The 26074-nt window shown below is 44.5% G+C and overlaps 1 protein-coding gene across 9 annotated transcripts; it reads right to left on the reverse strand.

Moving 5' to 3' along the window:
• Positions 1 to 23557, reverse strand: plekha1b (pleckstrin homology domain containing, family A (phosphoinositide binding specific) member 1b). Of its 9 annotated transcripts, XR_004931813.1 has the most exons (14): positions 23303 to 23336; positions 20150 to 20335; positions 15982 to 16038; positions 15468 to 15513; positions 14854 to 14951; positions 13294 to 13419; positions 11113 to 11244; positions 10926 to 10994; positions 9579 to 9643; positions 9428 to 9491; positions 7791 to 7880; positions 6951 to 7024; positions 4011 to 4187; positions 2283 to 2414 (listed from the first exon to the last, which is right to left on the reverse strand). XR_004931813.1 is itself a non-coding variant. In XM_012855927.3 (13 exons), exons 2-13 carry the CDS (start codon positions 20288 to 20290, stop codon positions 2159 to 2161), a joined length of 1218 nt encoding a protein of 405 aa, XP_012711381.2. In that variant the 5' UTR covers positions 20291 to 20335; positions 23451 to 23557; the 3' UTR covers positions 1 to 2158. The 9 variants fall into 9 exon arrangements, 5 of the variants coding, with proteins under 5 accessions (XP_012711381.2, XP_035998206.1, XP_035998205.1 ...); XM_012855927.3 differs by lacking the exons at positions 4011 to 4187; positions 23303 to 23336 and adding an exon at positions 23451 to 23557 and having other exon boundaries at positions 1 to 2414; XM_036142313.1 differs by lacking the exon at positions 4011 to 4187 and having other exon boundaries at positions 1 to 2414; positions 6984 to 7024.
• Between the last annotated feature and the right edge of the window lie 2517 nt (positions 23558 to 26074).

Raw genomic sequence — 26074 nt, forward strand, 5'->3', positions numbered from 1 at the left:
TTACTGTCAATATCTTTTAATAAATAGAAAAAAAATGGGTCTTAGAATCTCACACACACGCACATAGAAAAAGGATCAAACGGCTCGTTGTGTTTTTTTTTTTTTTTTAAACCTACTCTTTAGAAAGATTTATGCAGGAACTTTACCCGGCTTACGTTTCAGAAGGAAAGACAAATGTGGGGGGTTGCAAACATTCATGCACACGTGTTCATAAAAATACAGTAAACAACATATATGTGTAGGTTCATCACTCTTTAAAGTTAATATCAATACTAAGGGAAACAAAAAAAAAAAACTAAACCACAGAGCCAAGAGGGGAAGTGACCTGCAGAACGGCCCAAGTCCCAAAAGCTTTCCCCTCCAACCCTCAGGTCAACGTGACGGCAGGTACAGCAATAGAAAGATAAAGCGAGGCGAGCGGAGCCGAGCTGGTGAGCAACGAACAAAATGTTTCACAAGTTCCACACTCAGGGCGGAGGCTGACACCTGTCAAAGTAACAAACGGCTTCTGCTGCTTCGAACGGCACCGAAAGTCCAGTTTCTGTAACGGAGACGGGTTAATGTAGGAGTGAGAACGCCGCAGAAAGAGAAACGCGTTTAAATAAGTCAGATCCTGTTCTGGCACGCCGTGCTCGGCCGTAAAAAACACAAAAAACTCTGGGGATCAAATATGCTTTAAGAACATTTTGACCTCTTCCACTTATATGAACAGATTGTGTTTCTCCTGCTTAGTTTAACGCTGCTATTATTCAAAACTATGTTTACTTTCCAATTAATTGTGTTTCTCTACATTTGTTCACATGCATTCTCAGGCAAATGTTGCATCACGTGTTTTTTTTTTTTGCATGTAAGACGCCGTGAAAACATATCGTTTCTATGCAGCCTTATTCCTGCTTCTTTTTCTCCCCTATCTAACTTGTTTGATCTCATTAGTTCAGGAACAAACAGAAAATACACAGGAAATTTCAATGTGAACAAAAGATAGCTAAAGCAAATGTGAGCGAAGAAACAACAACAACCGTATTGCTATAGCAGGTGTACACGCTAGGTGCTAGAGTCTTGCAGTGCCTTCCTAACGTATCCATACCCCTTGAACATGTTAAAAATCAGTATTTTATTAATATGTTATGGATCAAGACCAAGTATTGCATCACACGAAGAAGAAGAAGAAAAAGAGCTGCATGGTTTTTTTTTCTGTATTTCTTTTTAGAAATAATAATCTAAAAGATTTTATGCACATTTGTGTTTCAGCACCCTATACTTTAATACCCCTAAATGAAAATCAGCGGCAGCCATTGCCTACAGAAGTCACCAGGTTGATAAATACGGTCCACCTGAGTGCAATACATTAGACCTAATGCAAAAAGCTGTGTGTGTGGAGGAAAACTAAGACTGCACATGGCCCTAAATATGCTACGCCCACAGTAACACACGGTGGCGGCAGCATCATGCTGTGGGAAGAGCATCTTTTGCAAAGCAGAATGGGCAGAAATCTCAGTTTGTAGATGTGGAAAGGTGATAAGAGACTTAATCTGAAAAACAGAGATCACTGATTGGGGAGTGGTGGGGGGGTGTCTGGACACAAATGCATGCCACACTTTTCAGATTTGCACTTGTATAATGATAACAATGAATTAAAACCATGCATCGTTTTCCTTCCCCTTCCCTGCTGTGTGTTGGTCTATGACATAAAATCCCAATAAAATATGGGAAGTTTTTGCAAGACATGGTATGTTTTACTCTCTCCATCCTCTTTATCTGTCCACGAGAGAGAAAAAAAAAAAAAAAAAAGAAGAAGCTCAGCTACAAAAGTGATCCACATTTGTTGAAGGATGCGGCTGCAGATTAACGAAGACCTATTCTGAGCTAAATCTTGACCTTCCGATGAACCCAGGACGACAGGGTTTGCGATTCTAAAATCTGAAGCCGCCCTCAAACATTTCTCTCTGCATCAGGGGACGTTAAAACGCTCAGAAGGTGAATCAGTCCCCCCCCCCCCTCCTGTCGTTGAACCCCTGCTGTGACATACTGTGGAAAAACACTCAGGAAGACGGGGTGGAGGGAAAAAAAACTGGTCCCGGGAAGCTCAGCGGGGAGAACAATCAAAAGATCAGCTCGGGTCACATCCGAGTGGACAGGGATTCGGGCTCCTCCGCGTTCAGGTCGTCCTCGCCGCCGGCGCGGACGACTGCACCGACTCCTGCAGCGAGAGGCGGGAGCGCGCCGAAGGCAACGGCATCATCACAGGCTGGATTCCACTCAGCCGCCACGGGAGAAGGCCGAGGAAGTTGTCCTGGTGGTGAGTGTCCAGCGTGAGGCTGAGCACCCGCTGAGGATTCTGGGTACTCCGGGTCCGCGTTAATGGGGTAGTAGAAGGTGGAGGCTGGGGTGGGAGAGGGAGAGTCACTGTGCTCCTGGGGAAACAAAGAAGAGCATGAGAAGGAAGTGAGAAGCTGAAGAAGTGGCTGGGAATGATAGATGGGCTGGTTAATATGATAGATGGCTAATTAATATGATAGATGGGCTGATTAATATGATAGATGGCTAATTAATATGATAGATGGGCTGATTAATGGATCAAACTGATTGATGGTTCTGTGCACAGAGGGATGGATCGATGAGCTTGTGATGGAAAAGAAGAAAATCACAAGGAAGAGGAAAATAGTTTGTTATTAAGTTAGAAATAAGTTTCTGATCGAAAACGTGCGCCAAAAATCAGGAAATTTGTTCCGTTAGGATTTTCTTTATATTTGGATCATTCTATGAAATATTTTCCTGAATTTAATCTCTTTTCATTTAGAAATCAAGATTCTACAATAGAAAAGCGATCATCTGCAGAAGAAATTAGGGATTTCCTTCATTTTGGAAATACAGACACAAACACATTTAGCCCCCACCCTTTCAAGAAAGAAATGTGTAAAAATGATCAAACATGAATACATTTTCGCAATACTGGGATCTCACACAGAAAATTTTTGAAAAGTCCATTGCTGACCCTGAGTATATTGATTCTTTGAGAGAAAAAAACCCATTTACAAATAACTATTTTTAACAAATGAATAACACTATCAAGCAAAACCACCCATGTTGGAACCTAAACTTTCCTCTAAAATACATGTAATTACTTTACATGGAATTGTTTTTGTAAATGAATACTTTACTTTTTAGAGTTAATTAGACTTTCTATAAACTCCTAAATAGTAATCCAGTGTTTACAATACGTCTGGGGAATTCTTCAAAATGGGAATGCCAAGAGAACATGGCATTCACAAGTAAAGCAGTTTTGGGGTTGGGCGACATTAACCAAAAATAATCTATCAATATTCTTATGCTGAATGTAGATATACAATGTTTCTGTTTCTCAATATGTTTTTCTTTTCATGAAGTAATTATAAAAAGGCGTCTCTTAATTAAAGCTTTATCCCAAAAGTCTCACAGGCGAGTTTTTTAACAAACAGCTGCAGATAAATATGAGAAACGGCTGAAAAATAACCTACTGGAAGATATAAAAGTGTAAATAACGCAACATAAACCATCTAGATATAAACGATATACTCTCATTGTATATATTTTAAAAAAGAAATCTCAATATTTTTAAAATGTCTGTATATTGCCCAGCCCTAGGCCATTGCTACACAAATATAGAGCTCTAATAACGTTCCAACTTTAGGAAGTGTTACAGAAGACTACGAGGAATCAATAGCAGTGATGACATTGTTTTTGACTTTCAAATAAGGCTGGATTTTTCTAAACTTTTCAATGTGAGATTATGTTACTGAAAGATGAATTTACCTCATGTCTGTTTTTACACCTCTTTCCAAGGACCTTCCTACATCTTTGTCCACATCACTTACGATATTGCTTTCCAACTCAAATTAATACAACATGTAATTTCCATTTGAGAATCATTTTTAAATTGAACTGATTTGCTCTGCACAGAAGTGTAAAAAACAAACAAACAAACAAACAAAAAAAGGTCTGAAATGTAACTTTCATGCAGTTCCACGTACGAACGAGTGATGCTGCTGTTGCCGGGGAAGAGGAAAGGATGAGGCAGCGGTTGCTAAGGAAGCTGAGAGGCAGCGGGGCTTGGTGATAAAGACGATGAGCAGCAGTGGGAGGGAACAGGAAGCAGGCAGCGGGGCTCATTTGGGGAAGGTTATTGTGTCACTGTCACACCTTACTCTCTGGAAAACACACACACACACACACACACACACACACACACACACAACAGGGAGGAGAAACAGAAAGACAACATGGTAGACGGTTAGCAGAAAGAAAGTAAAGGCTCAGGATGAGTTTGCTTCCGGGGGGCGGGGGATCCAGCTGCGAGTCTCAAAGTCTGCAAAGGTTACTCAGAGAGACAGTCCGGAAGCGGTTCCAAAGAAGCAGATGGATGGAAACACGGGTCCAGATGTTGTGAAAAAAATATTTCAAAAAGGAAAACGACGAGGAACTACGACATCCGTGTGATTGTAATGCAGCTGGCAGCATTATTGACCTTTCATAAGCTGCCCTTACAGTCTGTACCAGGCTCAGTTTCAGAGGAGTGCTAGGTATAACTACATCTGTTTAAAAAAATAAAAATCCACACGATCTGGACTTTTATTTTATCCAAAGTCAAACGATTTCATGTTTCATCTCATCAGCTTTATTTCTTTTCTTTTTTTCCTGTTTCCATCATAAACCGAACTTTAGATGTTGACTTTTCACGCACAAAATCTATGCGGTCTGCTGCCCACTTCAGCTAGCTACCTGGATTTCTTGATTTAGCCAAAAACAAATTCTTAGTTTAGCTGTTCGTTAAAGATTTCATTTAAATAGGTCATTTATTTTAAAAACAAGGGACAAAAACCTATAATAGTTCCACACATTATTTCCTCCCCCGACAGCTCGCTGTCATGCTTGACCTGAAGCCCGCCTCTGATTGGCTGATCAGTCTCTTGTGATGACTCCTCCCCAGGAAGCCTCCTGAGAGGCCGTGCCGTGTTGAAAGACCAATGGCTAGTGACAAATGTTAGATTGCAGTTAGAAAAAGTCGCTTGTTTTTTCAGTGAAGCGCTGTACGACGAGTGTTTTTTGCCTTCAGTAAATATCCAAGCGTAAAAAGATGTCCAGGAGGCTCAGAAACCGCCTGGACATCTAAAAAAAATACAGTGGTATGCAGATATGTCTGACTATTGCCCACGTTCTCACTGTGTGACGGTCAATCCAGACACATCCGAGCCCAAACAGGTTGGTCGTTGCCGCTGGACGAGGTTAGCGTGAGGCTTTTTTTTCCCCTGCACAGCAAAGTTTGTGACTGTAACTCCACATTGAAGCTGTGCCATTTAAGGGTTAGGAGATCACGCCTGTCACTCGTTGAAAAGCTCCCTGAAATCCGCCCTAATCTTTCTGTGCAAACGTTTTTGTTTTAAATTAGTTCAGTGATCTGATGCCAAATTGAAAACCCTCTGAACATCTTTGCTCCTCCAAGACGCTGACTTGTAATGGATGATGCTTGGTTTCATACACCCTGGGGTTAGAGACGCTGATTGTTTTCTGATCAAATGATCAGCCATAGAGTTATTTAACCATCTCAGATATATTGATGTAAAGGACATATAATCATGAGCTTGTAAACTATAGAAATGAAACTAAGTATCTTGAACTTCTGGACTAGCCTCTGTCCCTAATACAGTGGAAATAAGTATTAAACACGGCTGTTTTTCTGAAGAGAACAAATATCTAATGGGGCTTTGCAAGGAATCCATCCTGCATGTTGGTAAAAACCCAGGTAATCCAGGGAGAGAAACCGGTCAATGAATAATAAATAATAAAATACGGGGAATAAGTTTTAAACACGTGCAGAAAAGAAGCCGCAAAAAAAGGCAGAAAGCCAAGAAAAATCACTGACATTTGTCAACATTAAGATCCAATCCTGCCTCCTATAGGTGTTACTTAGTATTAGTCCTATTTGACGGCCTAAGAAATGGTCTGTAATTACCAAGGCACTGGAAATAAAGCTCTCAAGACCCTCACCGCCTAATTTGTGCATTCGTTGCAGACACATCTTTGTAATACGGCAACAGGGTCTCCAGGAAACGACGACAGATGCACACCTTACCATGTTTGCTGGAGGGAACATGGTGGTGTGGGGCCGTCTCTCCCCATTTGGTGCGGGCAGACTTCATATATTTAAAAGAAGGGTAAATGAAGAACAGCAGAACAGCAGTTCTTGATAAGAATCCAAAGATAAAATGAGACTTTTCAGCAACACGATGATCCTAAAACGCAAAACCGGGGAAACCCTCGCATTGTTTCGGAGGAAGAAAAAAATGAAGCTGCTTGAATGGATCGCTCAATCATCCGCCTCGAAGCCAGAACCGAGGACCAGAGATGAGAGAAGAGTCCCGCAGGACGTCGGGAACAGCAAGTGTGGAAGAATGGACCAAAGAGCCCGCCTGGACGGAGCATGGGACCGGTTTCCCCACAGAGGAGGCATTTTTAAAGTTTCATTATCCAGCAAGGCTTTTCTGCTCTCAGCACTGAATTACTTCCAGTCAGCGTGTTCAAACAGCTGTTTACTCGCTTGCTTCATTCCACTTTAACACGCATAAGTGAATATATAGACCAATGGGGTTGATTTAGTGTGCAGCTTAGTTGGACCGTTCCTGGCCTCTGGTGTAAATTTCACAACAAAGGCTTAATTTGAAGCATATTTAGCGAGCAAAATGGTCACAGTTAATGCTTAATGCTTAATTCTAGTCGCGCTGTGAACGGTCCGCCTGACGCCTCTGCTTTCACCCTATAGGCCAAAAAAAAAAAAAAAACGATCTCCAGCCTGAACCCGTCTGCAGAGCCGCGGGGGGGTAAATGCCCGTTAGGAGGAAGCAGCGATGGATGTGGGCGGAGGAGGGAGGGGTTAGGGTTAGGGTCGGGGGTCGGGGGTCGGGGTGGTCACATACGTGCGGGACTCGCCGCTGCAGAACGGAGTATACCTCTGTATACAGGGGCTGGACAGCCGCCGCGCCTGACGGATCTGAAAACAACAGTTGACAGCTCAGCACGGTTAACAGAGAGGCAGAGAGCTCCTTTCCAAGACGACCCACCTCAAACCGCAGCGTGACGCTCCGTACTCTGACCTGCAGGTGGATAGAAACTACGTTGTTTGCACAAAACAACAACAGGGCCACACATGCAGGAGCCCTGTGTAGTTTTATAGGCAACGCTAGCAATCTTTTGGCTTCTTTTATAGGCAGAAAAAAAAAAACAGAACATTTTATCACAATAAAATGTTCTTAACTTTGCAGGAAGTTGCCAAAACTTCTCTTTTGAAATTTCAAACAGCGTTGTGAGATAAGGAACAGAGGCCGGTTTGTGGTGGATCATTGCTCAAGTTTTGGAAAGAAACTCTGGAAGAGAAACTTCACAAGCTCTGAGTGTGTGTGTGTGTGTGTGTGTGTGTGTGTGTGTGTGTGCGTGTGTGTGTGTGTGTGTGTGTGTGTGTGTGTGTGTGTGACAAAAAGAGAATCAGTAGAAACCCATCTATGCGATTTCATTCCAGAAAATGTGCTAAATTCCTGCGATTCTGCAGGCAAAATGTGTTTTGCCTGCAGAACAAATCAAAGCGTTGAAGCCTTCTCTGTCTCTGGTGCACTTCGTCGTATCAGCCACCAGGTGGCGCCGCCTGGCTGGCTCACAGAAAAATCAGAAGTGCTGCGGGTCAGCAGAGACGGCAGCAGCCATGGCCTGTTGTTGGCGCCGGACCCAACAGTGGCTTCCTGCAGACACTGCGAGATACGCACCGTGTTGGCTGAGCGTCCGGGCCCGCGCTGGGCGACGATCGCCCCGGAGACGGCCTTTATCCAGCTGTGCATGTCCTCTGGACTGTCAGCCTGGAGGACACAGACACACACACACACAAGCGTGATTTCAGCTGATTCCCACAAGCTCAATTGGTGGTGATTTAAAGGCTTCACAGCTGCACAGAAGGGCCCCTGAAGAGTAAAATGATTGATAATCCCATCAATCCTTCTGCTAATCTGCAGAAGTGATGTCCGTTCAGCAAACTGAAGTCTGGAGTTTACATCTGCACGCGGTCGGATCATGCCTGTCATAAGATAACCCAGACACAGCCAGCAGCTTACAGGAATCATCGGGAATTTGTTAAAACTCTTGGGATTTTTCTCTCTTCGTTGCACACTTTAAATGAACAGGCTGCCGGGGTGATCATTATAAATGATATTAATATGGCTGCAATGATAGTTCTCAGCGGGGAGGCGTTCCAAAGGGTTTTGATGTGGCTTGAAATCTTTGCCAGCACATCGTGCTGAGCGTTTCCTGACGTCCACGTCACCTTCTGCCTCCTTTCTCCTCCCCACAGGAGCAACAACCTGCGGCAGGAAGCTCCAGGAGAACCTTAAAAAGGAGCTAAGCCGTCACGGGCTCCAGTCGGATCCACTGGGCCGAGGGCGACTGCTGGCATGCATTCGTTTGGTTTTCATAAACATCTGTGTTACTTTATAAGAATTAATAATTTAACTTTATTGATCTAACAATGGAGAAATTCACTTCTGCATCTTAACCCATCCTCTTGGGGAGCAGTGGGCTGCCTGGGCTGGCACCTGGGGAGCAATCAGGGGTTAAGGGTCTCGCTCAGGGACCCAAAGTGTCGTTACTGGGGGTAGAAACCGGGTACTTGCATCCTTCTCTGAGAGCAAGCGCGCTGCTCTAACCACTCGGCCACGACCCACCCCCTTTTTCTCTGCATTTAACCCATCACACTTGGGGAGCAGTGGGCTGCCACTGTAGGGCCAGGGAGCAGTCGGCGGTTGAGGGTCTTGCTCAGGGACCCAGAGTGCAGGCAGTTGGGATCGAACCGGGTACTTGCAACCTTCTCTGAGTGCAAGCGCGCTGCTCTAACCACTCGGCCAGCACTCCCCCTTAGGTGGATAGGAGTGGAGCTTATCCATTACCCCCTCCTTTTAGATAAGACAGTGTCACCGTGATTTTCTGACTATGAGGCACACTTAAAATTCTTAAATTTTCTCAAAAATTGATGCCGCCCCTTATATATGGTTACCGCCGTGTTTACTGGCTGATTTTATGTGGTACAATGTGCTGAAAAATGTTAAAATGTGTAAGTACGACTGTGTTTAGCAACGAAGCCGCTCCGCTCAGTGGATATTCGGAGCATTACGGTACACTGTGTCACTGCCTGATCAGACCGCTGAGCCGTCTACAGGACTGCCTGACTGTAATGTCGAAACTTGAAGTGCATTCATGTTAAAAAAAAACAACAAAAAAAACATAATCAGGCGTATCTGTTTGTTTGCTTCCGTTCCCCTGCTTGAACAGCTGCTGCTGCGGTCAGTAAACCATTTATGAGGGGTTCAACTTTCAAACCGTTTGCTGGGAGCAAAGAGGAACCCGGCCGCGTCACCTGTATGTAGAAGGTTCTGGAGTTGGTGACCATCTCAAAGAGGTTGTCTCGCATCATCAGCTCGCTGCAGAACACAGAGCAGAACAGAGGCGCTTTTTTTAAAACACCGTGGCCACAAACCGAGCTCGGGTGGATTCAGCTGCTAACACACCTCTGCTTGCATTCCTGGACTTTCTGGATCTCCTTCAGCGGGATGACTCTCAGCGCCTCCCGGTCCTGAGACAAAGAAAAGGTGTCGCGTAAACGACAGGCAAAGGCTCCCGGCCCCGTATAAAGATCCTTTCTTTGTTTCATGTCGTTTTAATCTGCTTCGTCTCAAACCTTTTTTCTGGACAGATTCTAAACTAATGTAATGCCCTTAGACTGTTCCCACATGCAAAACCAATTTGATAAATGCTAATTTAACTCGTTTTTTTAATTTATTTTTTAATAAAACACACTTAAAGTGCCTGGTACACTGAAAAAACGGATCTAAAAATAAGCAAAATGTTCTTAAAAATAGTGTTCTTGTCCTTGATTTGAGCAAGTAAATACGATTATCTGCCAGTGGAATGAGTATTTTGACCCCTAAATTAAGATAATTAGACATCCTGCACTTGAAATAAGACGATGGAGATGAATTGTTCCTATTTTAAAGGGCAAAAATCTTATTCTGTTGGCAGATCACCTTATTTACCTGCTGAAATCAAGGACAAATACACAGATTTTCAGAAAATGTTACTCATTTTTAGCTCTGATTTTGAAGTGCAGAACAATTCACCTCCTTAACCCTTAACCATCTATGTAACAGTCACAAACTGAGACACGGCAGTCCACCTACACAAAGAGCCTTAATGAGAGACGCAGCCAAGGGGCCAATGGTAGCTCTGGAGGAGCTGCAGAGACCCGCAGCTCAGTTGGGACGACTAATATTTTTGCACTCCTGAAAGCCCCGTCATGCTTTCCTCATCAGGGACGGGGAAGCTGCTCATAGCTGCGGAAAGACTTCAAGGTCGGCCTTTTTTTTTTTTTTTTTTTTTTTAAACAGCAGCCCTGATTTCGTCAGCCAGATCACGTGACCACAGCTACGTCAGCCGAGAGAGGAACGCGCCGCCTGAGGGCACGCACTCGCGCTGCACTCTGGGTGTGTCTGCATGGGCTCCGACAGGTCCCGGTTGGGACATCGTTCAGCAGTTTGCTCACACCCGCCTCGTGTCAGGAGGAATTCAGGGCGGCGTGCCGCTGCCTGCGGAGACAAACAACCCCCGGCTGGAGGGAAAAGCAGCCCTTTGCATTTAGATCCTCATTAAAACGGCGTCTCAGCTCCGGTTAAACCCCAACGCTTGCCTCACTTTAACCTCCACTCCTTAAACCTTAAAGGGACGGGTAGTAGGAGCAGAAAAGGGGCCTTAGGATGGGACAGACACACCTACACGATACCCTGCTTATACGAAGCCAAGGAGCCGCACTGACCTTCTACTAAAAGTTAAATGACACACAGCTCAACCCATTTCCTCACCAGGTCGGATTTGTAGTAGCTGAGAGCGTTTTCGTCCAGGACAAAGTACCTCCTCTTCCAGTTCCTCATCTGGAAAAAAAAACAAAAAACAAACCCGGAACAACGTCAGCCCTAGTTTCTGGTCGCTGAGTCGTGCTGAGGAGGACGGGGAAGCCGGAGAAGGTCTCCGCAGTGTGTTCGCTCTTACCACGGCTCCCTGTTTAACGCAGTAGCCCGCCTTGATGAGAGACTGGTCCTGCGCTCCTCTGGACAGGAAGTACGGCAGCTGGTTCTGAGCCCGCTTCCCTCGATCCGAGCCGTTCTGGCCCTCGCTCTGCTCCTGCGGCAAACACGTTCGCACGTTCAGCGTTCGTCCCGCACGGGTAAACCCGCCGCAACGTCTTCAGCCTTTGCCATGCGTCTTATGTTTGAAACCGAATCCTTAAACTCTGACACCAACAAGTCCTGCTGGGTTGACCCAACTCCTTCAGACTGTTTCTGTCCGGTGGCAGCGGCTGATATGCTTCCCTTCTGCCAGCAGGGGGCGCAGCTACCAATCATTTGACTTTAAGCTCACAAACTCTGCTTCGGGACCTTTGGTATCTTTTGCCGTCATTTTCCTTGTTTTGTGGAAGGCAGTGCTCTCCTCCCTGAAGTTTCTGGACCAATCTCTTGACTCAGTATGCCACATTTCTAGCGAGCAGTAAAAAAAAAAAAAAGGAGCATCAACAACCCGGGTATCTGAGCTTTTTTTATTCCCAGAGCGCTTGGTCTTCCAAAGGAAGGCCTTGCTCGGTTGCATCAGGTGTAGCAGAGAGCTTTTCTGACTAGTGCACGCGTGGTTAAGGGTTCAATCATTTTCAGACAGCAGTAGTGACTGATTTAATGTCAACTGTGAATAAAATCCTTCTTGTAATACTTTTAATTGACCATCTAATCTTGTTTTGATCAGTTAGTTTGTTGCAAACAACGGAACAGTTAGGAATTTAGCCGAAGCACGTAGTTTCTCATAACCTGACTCTCACCAGATTGATATCGCTCCGCCTAGCTTCACTCACATCCATCTGGGACATCTCCCATAGAGTGATTTCTTCAACCAATTTTATTGTCCAGCCAATCAGGACGCAGGGCTGGAGTTTCATAGATGTGACGTAGTGGGGAAGCGACCGTGACGTGAGACTGTTTTGATTCAGACAGCAATGGTGGCTCGCATCGAGGAAGCAAGCGTTGTCATTGATGCTGCTATTTCTTCCGTGTTGTCCAATCTATCTGATATTGTTTCATTAAAAGAACATCAGAGAACGGCTCTGAAGGCTTTTGTTGGTGGAAACCATGTTTTCGCCCTTCTCCCGACCGGATTTGGCAAGTTTTGTTTTCCGGGGCGCGTCCGCAGCGGACATCTTGTCGGTTAGCGCAAACCATGTTAGTAGGCCTTTAGTCCTCAACGCGGTCAACCTGGTATGGACTTCCGACCCGCGGCGCTTTGCTGCCTGTCTTCCCCCCTCTTCCTGTCAGCTCACTGTCAGTAAAACGCGTGCCACTAGAGCCGCAAACACATTAAAAAAATTAAAGTTTTGTTTTTTCCTGCATCGCTCTCATCAACGTCATGGGTTAGCTTCGGTGTGAGTGGTTGAAATAGCACGTCGATAAAGATGACAGACAAGTGGCTTATCCAATCACATGCAAGGATTTTTGATAAGGCCCAGCCTTCTGAAACGCCATTCCTATGGATCTGTCCCAGATGGATGAGTGGAGCTAGGCGGAGCGACATACATCTGGCTAGAGTCATGTTAAGTTTCTCAGGGCAGTGAACACATTCACGAGGGCTGTCTTCGCGACAAAAGTCAAAAAACAACCAGCAGAAGTTACTTTGTTATATTTCTACTATTAAGAAAGATGAAGAAAAAAAAAAAAATCAAACGGCAGAATAAACGTTCCGTCCCTAATATGTAGGAATAGAAAGCGTATTTAATGCACCGATAACCTGATATGATCAGTGTGATCGCCTCTATAGAAGCAGAAGTCTTTGGCTGTTTTGCTGGAGGTGTGCTGACAGAACAGGAATAAAGTGGAACGATAGGAGCGTGACCCCCAGCAAAGGCGCCGATTTAGCCCATCAGGCTGGTTAAAAAGCCCCGTCTGGACCAAATCATGTCAACGGAGCATCAGGTCCAGCTTTGGGACGTCAGCTTAACGTGCACAAGAAAAGCTTTGTGTTCGTTTTAGCATCCATGGCTCTCAGCAGCTGTGAGGAGGACAGCAGAGTTTCAGACCAGTAAAAAGTCAGAGCAGCCGCCTGCAGCCCGTGTTCTCTGCATACCTGCGCAGGCAAGAACAAACCTGCAAGACTCCCGCGGATAAATAACGCCGCTGACTGTGGAAGAGTTACCTGCGTGGCTGTGATGATTGGAACGCCGCCTACGATCTCGGTTTTGTAGGAGACCTGTTTCATGGCACCCAGAACTTCCTGTGGGGTCTCCGCATAGGCCGGCTGGCTCTCCCCACACTTTGGCACCTGAAACCCAGCAGGACAGGAACAGCTTAGTCCTGCAGGAGGCCAGGATAAATGTTTGCAATTCTTGTTAACATTTATTTTTTTTATTTTTTTTAATAATCCATAGACGCCCGCGGTAAAACTACAGCTGGGTGACGTTTGTTTGACTCTCCCTCCGGCAGTTTTCGTGCTGCGGAACTTACTCTCAAAGGGCATAAAATGGAAACATGAACCTGAAATATTGTTTATAATGTTTTATCATCATCTTTGCATCCTCTCGTTGTTAATATGCAAAAAAAGAACCAAAAAAAGAAAATGTTTGTATACTTGACCAACAGACCTACTATAAACATTCCCTAATATTCCAAAAATTGTAAAATATGTTCTAATGAGGGTTGTTGGTCAGACTAAAATAACCTTTAAGCAGGTAGTACACATATTTTTCAGTAAGGCCACATATCTGTATTAAAAAGATATTGTTTTTTGGTGGATCTGATGTAATATTCTAACCTTAAATGCTGTGTTTTCCTCAGCTGTGAGCGAAAAATCATCAGAATTAAGAAATACCGGCTTGAAAACATCAGTAAGTTAAAAATTAAAGAAATGAAAGAAGGCACATCCTGTCTGTCCATTCCTCAAAATGGGAAAGACAAGCGAATATGTTGTTGAAGAAAGGCAGATGGGTGCCGTTTATTACACGTCTACCTGCTGTTTATTACTATTTACTCAACATGAAGCCCACAGACTACTGCGGTCGTTCAGAGCCGGGAGGACCTTAAACTCTGATGAGCTTTTAAGAGGCTCCTCAATTATGGTAAAAAAAAAAAATCTCTGCCACCATTAAAAATCTTACATCCAGGAGCATGCAGTCATTAAAAACAACCAGGGACCCTGCATGTACCTTCATTTTAAAATTAGGCTATACGTTCTGGTTCACCAGTGAGTGGATTTATGAAGTCTGTGGCAAATTCATTCCAGGCATTTGAAGTTAATTTAACCTAGTCTGCCAGCTGGATGAGGTTTGTGACTGTGTGCTGATAAACAAATGGCTGGGTTGCAGGCCGGACGTCCCGAGGTTAGGAGAGAGAGAAACAGATCGTTTTGCAGATTTTCTAAAACAAACTTTGACGAAGAGACGGTCTGAACTGGGGCTCTGGCGACAACCGACTGGAGTTCCCATGGTTACACAACAACATCTCCGTATCTGTGTAACACCTTGCTTGTGAAAAGCAGAGCGCATTTCTTTACAGAAACGGCCCTAAAGCTTCAAACTTTGCAGGACCGTTTCTGAAACCTATCGTCCGCGGCTTTCCCACTGCCGCGACAGGCTCCACAGGCCGGGCATGATGGGAGATTTTCCATCTGCTGTGGCCCGAGGCTGAGCGCAGAAACCGGGTCAACTATGGATCCATCTGTGTGCGCCCCTGTTTGTGTGCGTGTGTGTGTGTCTCTCACTGTGATCTTGGTGGCGTTGTTCAGCACGCTGATCCATTCCACCAGATCCTGCTGGTCGTTGGCCTGCAGGTAGAACTTCCTCATCCCTGCGTTGATAACTGCGGAGAGATGAAAGGGAGGCGCGTAAACGCTCCTGATTCTTCCAGGCCCGATAAAAAAAAAAAATCTAAAAATATCTGCTTGTTTCTGGTCTCTCAGAGGCAAAGAGGATGTACGTCTCCGTGTTCACATCCCCTTTTAGATGCACACACACACGTGCACATGTCCGTACACAAGCACTCGGTCATTGTCGCTGCGCGGCTTCCTCCCATTGAGCGACAAAGAGCCGCCGTTCCGCGCAGGAGGAAAAACAAGCCGCGCGGGACAAAAGGGAGGAAGTAAACTCAAGAGACGAGGAAAAGGGGGAGGAAGAGGAGGAGGAGGAGGGCGGAAGCGGGAAGACGGGGAAGCTGAGAGGGAAGGGAAGGGGATGGGAGAGCTGCGCAGAGAACCCGAAGTGATGGAGACGGGGCTCAGAGGCCGCCTCCGCGTCGGGACAGGAGGAAGACGCGGGTTTGAGGCTGCGGACACAGTGAGGGTAAAAGAGAGACGAAGGAAGCAAGCGACGAACTTACCAAAGCAGAACTCCGCCTTCGGCCTGAGCTTGGTGGCGTCGCTGACCTGGAGGCAAGAGGGACGGAAAGGGCACAGAGGTCAGAACAGTAAGGCGGCCGTCAGAGGGATGGCAATGCCTAAAGTTACGGTCAAAGCCAAATGTTTAAAGCTGAGCCTCAGTGAATCCCAGGAACACCGGGAAGACACGGAACCCCACAGAGGCAGCAGGGTTTGTGCAAAACAAAGAACTGGGTCACCCATGGATAAGCGCGGTGCAGAATAAAGTTTTAGCACGACCTTCCTCTTTATTCCATGCAACTCTGTACCCTGATCCATCCTTAAGCCCAACTCTCACTGAAGATTCTCAACATTTTTGTAACTTCGGTTGTATTCTGACCTTTATTTTTATATATATATATATATATATTTTTTTTTTTTTACAATAGTTCAAATCTTGCGTATGATTTATAAAAAGACTTCCAACCGTTTTTATGTGAAAACTTGAAGCTTTGGCTGTCTGGGTGAGAAACTGACCTTGGAGATGTAGGTGAGTTTGAGGAAGCCCACATTGTCTGCACCTTCAGGCAGATTCTGGAAGCAAAAGGGATTGAGAATACCATTAAGCTCATCCTCCTTAAATCGGAACAGGGTTCATTTTAGAAGCAGGACGACATCGGCAGTGATCGCATCAGCAGACGGATTACTGAACAACAATTAAAGACTTCCTTCGCGCCTCGGTCTCCCTTCGTCTTTGTGTTCCAGCGTCAACATGAAGGGAAAAATGCAGCAAAATGTTAACATCTCTGATATTCAGTGAAACTTTTCCCACAGTCATTGTTAGAATCCCGCCGTAAATTACCAAATGAAATAAAAAATATCATCTTCAGAATCATCGGTGTGTTATAACTTTGATCAGTGACAAATAAAAAAAAATTTCAGCTCATTCTCGGCCCGAAAAACGGGTCGAGGATTATCTCAGAAAGTCAGGTGATCTGATTTTGTGATGATGCTCCAAAAACACAACTTCACTGGTCAGAAATGGCTTTTTTTTTTTTTTTAGATATTAAGATATTAAATCCTGAAGCTTCAGCAACAGCAAATATGACAAAGTGAAACATGCATCCATTTGTCCATCGATTCTTCTGGTCAAATATGCATTCATCATTCCATCCATCCATCAGTAAGTAAGTTTATTAAGCGCCTTTCACAGACAAAGCAATCACAAAGCACTGTACAGAAAACAATAAAAATAAAATAGAATAAGATAACATCATAATAAAAAATAAACATTCAATAAAAGGCCTGTTTGAAAAAACACAGTTTTTAACTGCTTCTTAAAAGAGTCCACAAAGTCACCTAAACGTAGCTGCAGAGGTAGACTGTTCCCCGGACTGAAAGGCTCGCTTATTTATAATCTGTTACGTGGAACAACTAACAGAACCTGCGCTTCCGAACGAAGGGAACGAGTAGCCGTATATTTTAGAAGAAGATGGCACGAGTAATCTGGGGCCTGCTTGTTTGGTGAGAGAAATTTGGTGATCACCGAACGTTGTTTAGGTACATTAAACTACGTTAAGCCTTTTCATATAGCCAGCCTCTATGCCTATTAAATACTTAATGTCATATAACGTCCATAATAATTGGACTTTGGTTTTGATTTTTTGATAGTTTCATGTGCTTATGAGGAGCAATATATGAGAGAAATTTGGTGATCACCGAACGTTGTTTAGGTGCATTGAATTGCATTAAGCTTTTTCCTTTGCCTCAATGAAGCAGCAACGCTTAATGTCAGATAACGTCCATAATAATTGGACTTTGGGTTTGACATTTTGACAGTTTTATGTGCTTATTAGGAGCAATATGAAAGAGAAATTTGGTGATCATTGATCGTTGATTAGGTACATTAAACCACGTTAAGCCTTTTTTTCGCCATAGGCGCCAATGAAGAAGAAAATGTTAATGTGAGATATCTTCTATAATCGTTGGATTTTTTTTATTTATTTTTTTGACAGGCTTCATGACAAGATGTGGCCATGCGAAATTTGGTGATGATTCCTCGTTGTTTTCCTACCTTAAGCCACGTTAAGCTTTTTCACGTTAAGCGTTTTAGAACGTCCCCGTTTTCAGGGATAACAATGCGCTTCCACGCCTGGAGGAAAACTTGCCCCTCATTTAAGTTCTTCTGACTGAGGCGTCTTCACCCGATCCGTACGACCCACATCACCTTATCCCTTCTGATGCAGAGGAGCCTCAGCTGGACTCGTTTCTAAATCCAACACGGTCTCAAAATAACCGTTGAGTTCATTTTCAAATTTATTTGATTGGTAAATTTCATTGCCAGCTCCGGCTCAAACAAACACAACGTTCTGAATCTCACGACTGCGGGGTTTTCATGGAGCAGGTTCGGAAACGTGAACCTCCAGCTGCGGAGCTCTTCCATCATTTCCTGCCTCCTTCCTGCTCGCCAGCTTGTTTAAACACACCGCTCTGAGCAAACGTGACGAGCTTCATGCGCCCGATGTCGTTCCATCAGCACACAACTTCCTCCTTGACTTCATTCCAACCTTCTCCTGTTACAGAAATGCAAACTTGCCATCATTCCCCCCCCCCTTAGGAACGAATCTATGGGGAGGCTTCTGAAACATGCTTTGTTTCTGTTCATTTCTAAAACTCCTCCCGGGTTCATAAAACCGGTTGAAGACTGTTTTTGCTCCTTCTCTCGGTTACTCCCTCCTAAAAAGGTAGGGCTTGCAAACTATGACAGCTTTGAGACTGGGAGGCGTGGGGGGGGGGGGGGGGGTTTCAGAGAGATTTTATTATTAGACAGCAGCAGGCTGAAGGCTGAGCGGTACCGACGGAGCAGAAGATAAAAATACGCAGCAAAAAAAAAAAAAAGAGAGAAACCAAGGCCTGGTCATGCAGCTGCAGATATGTGGTTTTCAAAAGCAGTTTCCAAAAACAGATCCGAACAGTGCGCGTTTTTTTTATTTAGCCCCTCTGACTCTGCTGCTCCAACAGATGCTGAAACAAACGGGACCCTCCGGGAGGAAAAGCCTGATGGAGGCAGCAAAAGACCGGAGACTGGGGCGGAGCTTCAGCCTCCGGACAGCAAACCTCAGCAATATAGCAGGAGCTTCCATGGGATGGTTTAGATCAGGGGTGTCAAACTCATTTTGGTTTAGGGGCCGCATACAGCTTAATCTGACCTCAAGAGGGCCACACGAGTAAACTCATTGCAAGATTAAATAAAACTAATAAATGTGGACTTGTTGTTGATTTTTATATTAAATAAATTTCACTTTTACACAATATATTATGAATAACCTCAGCGTTTTTAAGAAAAGTATGTGCAATTTCAACAATATTTTTACTCAGTTAAACATTTACTTGTGCATTATGCATAAGAACTGATTACAGTGATTATAAAATGTTGAAAAACATTTATTCACATTTTTTGGAACTTAAAAACACTGTCCTGCATGACAAAATACATCAAACAGATAAAAATTAAGAAATTATTTGAATTTTTCCACACCTGAAGCTTAATCTGCTAATTAAAACACAGCGCCCCTTGTGGACAATATAGGAACTGCATATTTTCAATTAAACGAAGTACATGTTTTTTTCAATAATTGTTTTATCATTCTCTTCCTTTTATCTTGTCCACTTGTGAAAGTCAAATCTGATGAGCTCTTTGTGGCATCTTATTGCCACATTGCCAGACAGGACACTTATCATTTTTTTTATATAATGATAATGCATTTAGCCACAGGGCCGGACTAAATTGTTTGGCGGGCCAGATCCGGCCCGCGGGCCGTATGTTTGACACCCCTGGTTTAGATTCCCCCCATCCCAACTAACTGCGTCAAAAATTATTCTTTTTGGTTTTAATGCAGGGGGCTGCACAGTGGAGCAGTGGGTAGCACTGTTGCAGCAAGAAGGTTCTGGGTTCAAATCCAACCCTGGGTCTTTCTGCATGGAGTTTGCATGTTCTCCCTGTGCATGCGTGGGTTGTCTCCGGGTACTCCGGCTTCCTCCCACAGTCCAAAAACATGACTGTTAGGTTAATTGGCATCTCTAAACTCTCCTTGTGTGAGTGTGTGTGAGAATGGTTGTTTGTCCTGTTTGTCTCTGTGTTTAAAATCTGTAACATACCCCTGGGTTCATTTCTAACATAACAATGCTTTCTGACAACTATGATGTTTCAACATCGTCAAACTTTTTGAACAATATTAACAAGCACACGAATGGCTTTTAGCCCGACTCGTACCCGACTCGTACCTGCAGTCATCTTTTATCTTTTTATCTTTTAACTGGCTGTGAACTTAGATATGGCAAAAAATAATACCAAGCCATTAATCGTAAAGACAAACTTCAGTAACATTAAGTTTTGTACTTTTTTTTTTTTTTAGAAGTTTATCAATAGTATTTCTCATACTACTGACCGCAGGTACAGACCAAACAGCAGGGGGTGCTGTTTTCACACGTGGAATGATTTAGAAGACCTGTATTTTCTGGATTGGGGTAAGAGATTTAAAAGACATGCATCATTTTCCTCCCACTTTACAGTGTTCTCTTGGTCGGTCCCATAAAATCCCATGTAACTGAGCTGTGGTTCCAAGGCGTCAAGGTCTGAACAAACAAACGTTTCTAGAAGCTGCCAGACTCGCACGCCTGACCTCTCCCGCTCAGCTCCACGCACCTGAGGGTTGTCCATGTACCACAGCAGGTTGCCCTGCTCCGTGTCCAGGATGAAGTACCGGCGCAGGAACCTGCCGCTGTTCTCGTCCTCCTCGATGTCCAGGAAGCCACAGATGCGATTCTGTCGGTCCACGTACGGCATCGCAACCCCGGGCAGCTCGGCCCGCCCTGGGGCATCACAGGGACTCTGCAGAGGGCGGAGGAACAGGCTGGAGTTAAAGGCACGGCCATGACGGGCAGGCTGCAGGCGTCCTGCCAGAACCCCCCTGCTCTAATTTATGCTGAATTTAAAAAAAAAAAAAAAGAAAGAAAAAAAAAGGGGGCCGTCATAGCTGACCTAAACTGAGGAATATGTTGCTTTACTTTGACGGCGCTGCTTGGTGGTCAGCTTGAAGTAAAACACCAATTTTTTTATTTCTTGCCATTTTCATGGCTGCGACTTAGAGATCGCGCAAACCCAAAAATTCTAATTCAAAAATACTTCATTCATCTTTAACCTATTCGTTAAAATGTACAGAATCATAGAAAAGCTCTTGTCTATGGGGTTCCATTAGTGCCAAAATTAAGTTTATGCGTCTTCTGACGTGTTCATGTGTCCATGTATGCATCTACGTAAGGTGTGTATGTATCGTGCTTATGTAATGGAATACATAGACACATACATGGACACATGAACACGTCAGAAGAAGCATTAAACATAATTTTGCCACTAATGGAACCCCATACAGATGTGCCCGTGCCCGGATGCAGCAGCATCTTTCAGCCCTTCGTGACCTTCGACTGTCGTCTCAGGTGAGCGCCGGCGGAGCTTCTCGCGAGAAGAAAGAAATCAAAAGGTTTCCTCTCTGTTCCCCTTTCCGCCACAGAGTCCCGAGCAGAACGAGCTCACGGCCTCAGCGACGTCAGCTTTCACTTTGCAAAACTTTGCAGGCTCTGCCTCGCCGGCAAAGAGTGTGGAGAACAGCAGAGGCAGCGCGCCGGTTCTGCACAACTCAGACAAAAAGGAGGCCAGGCATCATGAATGTTGGCAAATAATTCACGTCATAAGGCTTTTTTTGGGTCCCTTTTCCGCCTTCTTTTTTTTTTTTTTTTTTTGCATCTAATTAGCCACAATAAAAGACAAGCGCTCAAACAGTCAGACTTGAGAGACTGGTTTCAGCGTCAAAGTTACTGTTCAGTCCGAGCTTTACACTTTGAAAGGACTTTAAGAAGTGCAGAATCAGATATTTGCTCAGATTACCATTGATTTCCTAGATTCTTTAAATTTGGACATTGTGCTTTACATTTTTTTGTGCCATTTTTGGTCTATACAAGATAAAAATCAGCTAAATAAGGTTATGCTTTTTCCAAACAAGTAAAAGCAAAGAGAAATGTTGATGTTTGGAAAACCATAAACCGGCGAGCCTCGTGCATCTGTCCAGTTTCTTGTGACCAAACGGACTTGTTTCGTGGGAGGGGCAGATCCCAATCTGCAGGAATGAAGTCCTCCAAGCTTCCTTAGGACATCAGCTGTTTTTATGAGTTTCTTTTGTCCCCTGACCATTTCCAGAGGAATGTTTGATAGTTTGATTACCCATTTACCTGGGGCCAATACATCATTCAGGCATTAGAAAAAAAAAGGCTGAATTTAACATTACAGCCACCAACTTCTGTTTATTTTATAGGGAGTTTATGTAACAGCTCATAGTGCATAATTCATTAAGAAAAAAAATTACTTTTAGAACATTCACTTTTATTGAAAATAGCTAAAGCTCAGACTGAACATTGATTTTCAACTCTTAGTTGGAATTAGGTCTTTACTTTGACTGGGCCACCCCAACACATGGCTATACTTCAATCTAAACCATTCTGTTATCCCTTTGACTGCGTGTTTAGAGTCTCTGTGCCGCTGGAAAATAAATCTTCATGTCTTTTTCCGCGACATGGGGCACCATTATTAATTAAGTTGAATAAAAATCCCAAAGGTGCGGCAGTTTGACAGACTGACAATGGGACTTTTGGTTACAACCAGTGGCTCAACCAGAGGGTGCCCAGGGGTGGCCATGCCCCCCATGCCATGTCCTGGCCACCCCACTGGCCAGTGTAAATTGTAGGCAGCCGATCTTCTATCGTGCTTTTATTTGCATCTGCCAGTATCTACTTTTCCCTAGTAACTGTTTTGTTTTCCCATAAATTAATAAATGTGCACCTTATTCTAAATATAATTACACAATAAAAAGGAATTGTTGTTCAACTGTATATGTTTACTGTACTGTTATTGGTCTATGCACATTAGATCATTAGGAACATTAAAAATCCAAAGAAAACATTAAAAACCAAAAGAGTAGTAGGCGTTTACTTAAGTTTTTCACATAATTTTCTCCAGGCAGCTTAACAGTAGAATAAAATCCTGAAATTGTGGCTTTTAGTTTCAGTGTGCCACCCCAAGACTTTGAGTGGCTCCATCTGGCCACCCCTATGAAAGGTAACGAGGAGTAATAGGTGAGTGAAAACAGGATGACAGGAGGAGGGGGGGGGGGGCTCAGAAAAGGCAGAGAAAGGGGATGAGGGAGGGGATAAATGAACTGTGAGGGCAAAGGTCAAATATCTCCAGCGGGTGAGCAATATGTGGAGGTCATCTCGGACCCATTTAGAAACCAGGACCTGGAGGATGTTTCATCCTTCAGCTGGATGCCAAGCTGACAGCAAACAGCTCAGTGGAAATCCCCCACCTTTGGACAATCTGTGATTTCTTTTGGGCTTTCCGTAGATTCAGAATGCACTCTACTAATTGGTAAAAATAAAAAAAAAACAATTAACACAACGTAAATCTAGCCAACACATTGGACCTCCTTTTCTAAATCCTTCCACAGAGTAACAGAAAGGACATAAAATCAGCTTATTTTAGCTGCTTTCCCTCATGAACCAGAACAAAAACAAACCCCCACACCCCCCTTAAATAAAAAACCCTCCGCTGCTCCTCCGTATGTCTCCCAGCAGCTCCCGTCCTGCTGCGATCGCGCAGTAAAAACGCGGTTCGGGTGGACGTGAACTGGGATCAGCTGATGCCCCCCCCCCCCCCCCCAGTCTGCCATCACTGCGGTAAATCAGCGCGTTCAATCAGCGCCAGCGGCGCCGCGATCCCTCCCCTGTGTCTCCAGCTGCTGTCACTCACAGAGGCCTCGCTCATCGGCCCGCTTCCCCGCCAATAACCGATCCCCCCGCCCCCCCTCCTCAGGGCCCGAACACGTCCGGATCGCCGCGGCGGCAGGTTCTGGTTCTGTGCGGCGCCGACGGGATCGGACGGCAGCGGGTTTACTCACGTAGTTCGGCTCAGTCCGAGTCCAGTGTGGAGGAGGAGGCTTTCCAGCACCAGCGTCAAGCTAGAGGTAGAATGACAGCGACTACTTCCGGTTTAAAGCGTTTAAAAGAAAGGGCTCCCTCCACAACGCAGCCACTTCCGGGTAGATTTCAAAATAAAATGCATGATCCGAAAAGGACAATCCAGTGTTTTTTTCCCTTTACAAGGTTGATTTGTATGGATGTGTAATACTTCGTAATGAGATTCATTAACACCTCTGTCCATCATATCCACTGCCCCTCCTCCTCTAGGCTAAAGCCACCCCTGAAGTACCCACTCCTGCCCTTTAGCAACCCTCAGTGACAATCAGAACGTGTCTAGCGCCTCAAGTTCTGAAACAAACATCACAGCTGGTCCCACTGCCATGTTGGAAACCTTTCGTCCTTGCAGCTTTCTGTCCTTCACAGCAGGTTACCCCTCCCTGACGCTCGTCTTCATCCACTTCTAATTGCATACGCTCTCCGTTTGGCCTCTTTCGTGTTCTGCCAGTTGCTTTTTGGTGGCTGACCTGAGGTGGACCCATCAAACCTGAAGCTTTGCTGATCTTCATATCTTCGTCCCATTTCCCACATGCTGCTGATTCTCTCTGACTGCTAATTCCTCCTCTCACCTGGGCTTTGCACGACAGCTCGGAGCATCTGCAGACAAATCACGGCTGCAAAGAAAACGGCTCTCGGAGCTAATCCTAACCGCATGTTGAACTCCTGTGTGTCCCTCCCAGAGCACACCTCGCCACAGCCTCACTGCTCTGACACGTCCTACCGCCACACAGTTCCTCACCGCACCTGGCGTCCTCAAAGAACCGCTGTTTCTGCGCCCTATTGTGCGTATCGCCTTCTGCAAACATTACAGTCCATTACGACTCCTCTGTGACCTCATCTGTGAACCTATCCATCACCGGTGCAAACAATACGTTGCTTAAAACTCATTCCCGTCGACACCTTCAGAACTCACCTCACACATGGCTGCTGGTTTGTTCTCCTTGCTCCCGTTGTGTGTGCTCTTCTCGCATACTTCCTCAAACAGCACCACAGTTCCTCTCTTGGCCCTACTGTGTCACCGCTTTTTCTCTTGATCCAGCTTTGCGGCTACTCCCTCTGACCTTATCTAAAGGTCTCCAGCAACACCGTCGGAGCAGACATCGTATCTGCCACTGCAAAAAGAGAACTAAAAATAAGTCGAATTTTCTTGAAATGAATGTATTTGCCCTTGATTTGAGCAGGTAAATAAGATTATCTGCCGATGGAAGGAGTATTTTCACCCCTAAAATAAGATAATTAGATATACACCACTTGAAATAAGATGATGGAGATGAATTGTCCCTATTTTAAGTGCAAAAATCTTATTCCATTGGCAAATAATCTTATTTACATGCTCAAATCAAGGAAAATACTCTCATTTCAAGAAGATTTTTTTTTTATTTTTAGTTCTATTTTTGCAGTGTGTACGTAACTTTGAGCCCCACAGACCGCTGCTCTTCCTAAATGAGCAACTCGTTCCCATATCTTCATAAACTTTCTCTCTCTGTCCTCTGCTCACTCAAGCTTCAACTGTGATGAGAACCCCAAACAGCTATGGAGGGTTGAACCACATGAGCCCATTGGATCATTTCTACCACACACTTCGCTAACGTCTTGCTGTCTTTGTAAGTCTCTGAAGACACAAGCAAATAATATTAATATATATATATATATATATATATATATATATATATATATATATCATTAAAAAGTGAAAGCATCATTTCAGAAAATAAAATCACAAAAGCTTTTATGAAAATCTGCTGCTTTTACTTTGTAGGAAGAATGTCTGCAGCAGCTTCCTGGTGATGAGATCGTTGCCCCCTGACAGGCTCTGGCTCTGCAGTGAACTATGGGAAACGCAGTCTTTCTGGAAACTGAGGCCTCAATCCGTTCAGAGGGAATCAGATGAACTGAGACCCATGCATAGGAGAAGCAAATGGCAGGGATGTTGTTTTTGTTTTGTTTGTTTTACACCTGGAAGCAAACCTGAATATGTGTAACTGTGATTTAATAAATCTTTAACCACTGTAAATCTGTTAGTCGCTGAACACACACACACAAACAAACACGCCCATTCTTGTTTTATGTACATAGTGAGGATCGTGCCGTGACTTCCATACACTTCCATTCATTTTCAAGGCTTTCTATGGCCTAACCCTAACACTAAACTAACCCTAATTGACACCTTAGTGCTACACCTAACCCCTAGCCCAGAAATAAACGTCCTCACTTTACTAGTAGAATGTGTAAAAAAAAAAAATGTTCTCGCTCAGCTACAGGAGCACACACGTATACAATCACGCACTGTCACAGCTCACCGGCTGGAACCGAAACAGTCACGAGAGAAGGAAACGGCATCTGGTGTAACGCTTCAAACAAATCTAGGGGACTTCCCACAGGTCCGTGTGGCCTTAAAGTGTGTGTGGGTGTGTGTGTTGTAGAATGCCGTGGCCCTTCCACCTCAATCAGAGCAATTTCCTCGATGGGCCCTCGATGTGCATTTTTATCATGATGAAGAGGAACTAAAAGAAAAGGAAAAACAAAAGAGAGCAGCTTTAAAAAA

This window comes from Fundulus heteroclitus, chromosome 10, assembly GCF_011125445.2.
Source record: "Fundulus heteroclitus isolate FHET01 chromosome 10, MU-UCD_Fhet_4.1, whole genome shotgun sequence".
Lineage (NCBI taxonomy): Eukaryota > Metazoa > Chordata > Actinopteri > Cyprinodontiformes > Fundulidae > Fundulus > Fundulus heteroclitus.

Bases quoted from the DNA above. Each gene is read 5' to 3' on its own strand.
- plekha1b (XM_036142312.1), bottom strand. The intron at 15,514-15,981 runs GTCAGTTTCTCA...TCTTGCCTCCAG, and splicing joins AACTCACCTACATCTCCAAG to GTCAGCGACGCCACCAAGCT. The intron at 2,415-6,950 runs GTATGTGACCAC...TTGTTTCCCCAG, and splicing joins TGCAGCGGCGAGTCCCGCAC to GAGCACAGTGACTCTCCCTC.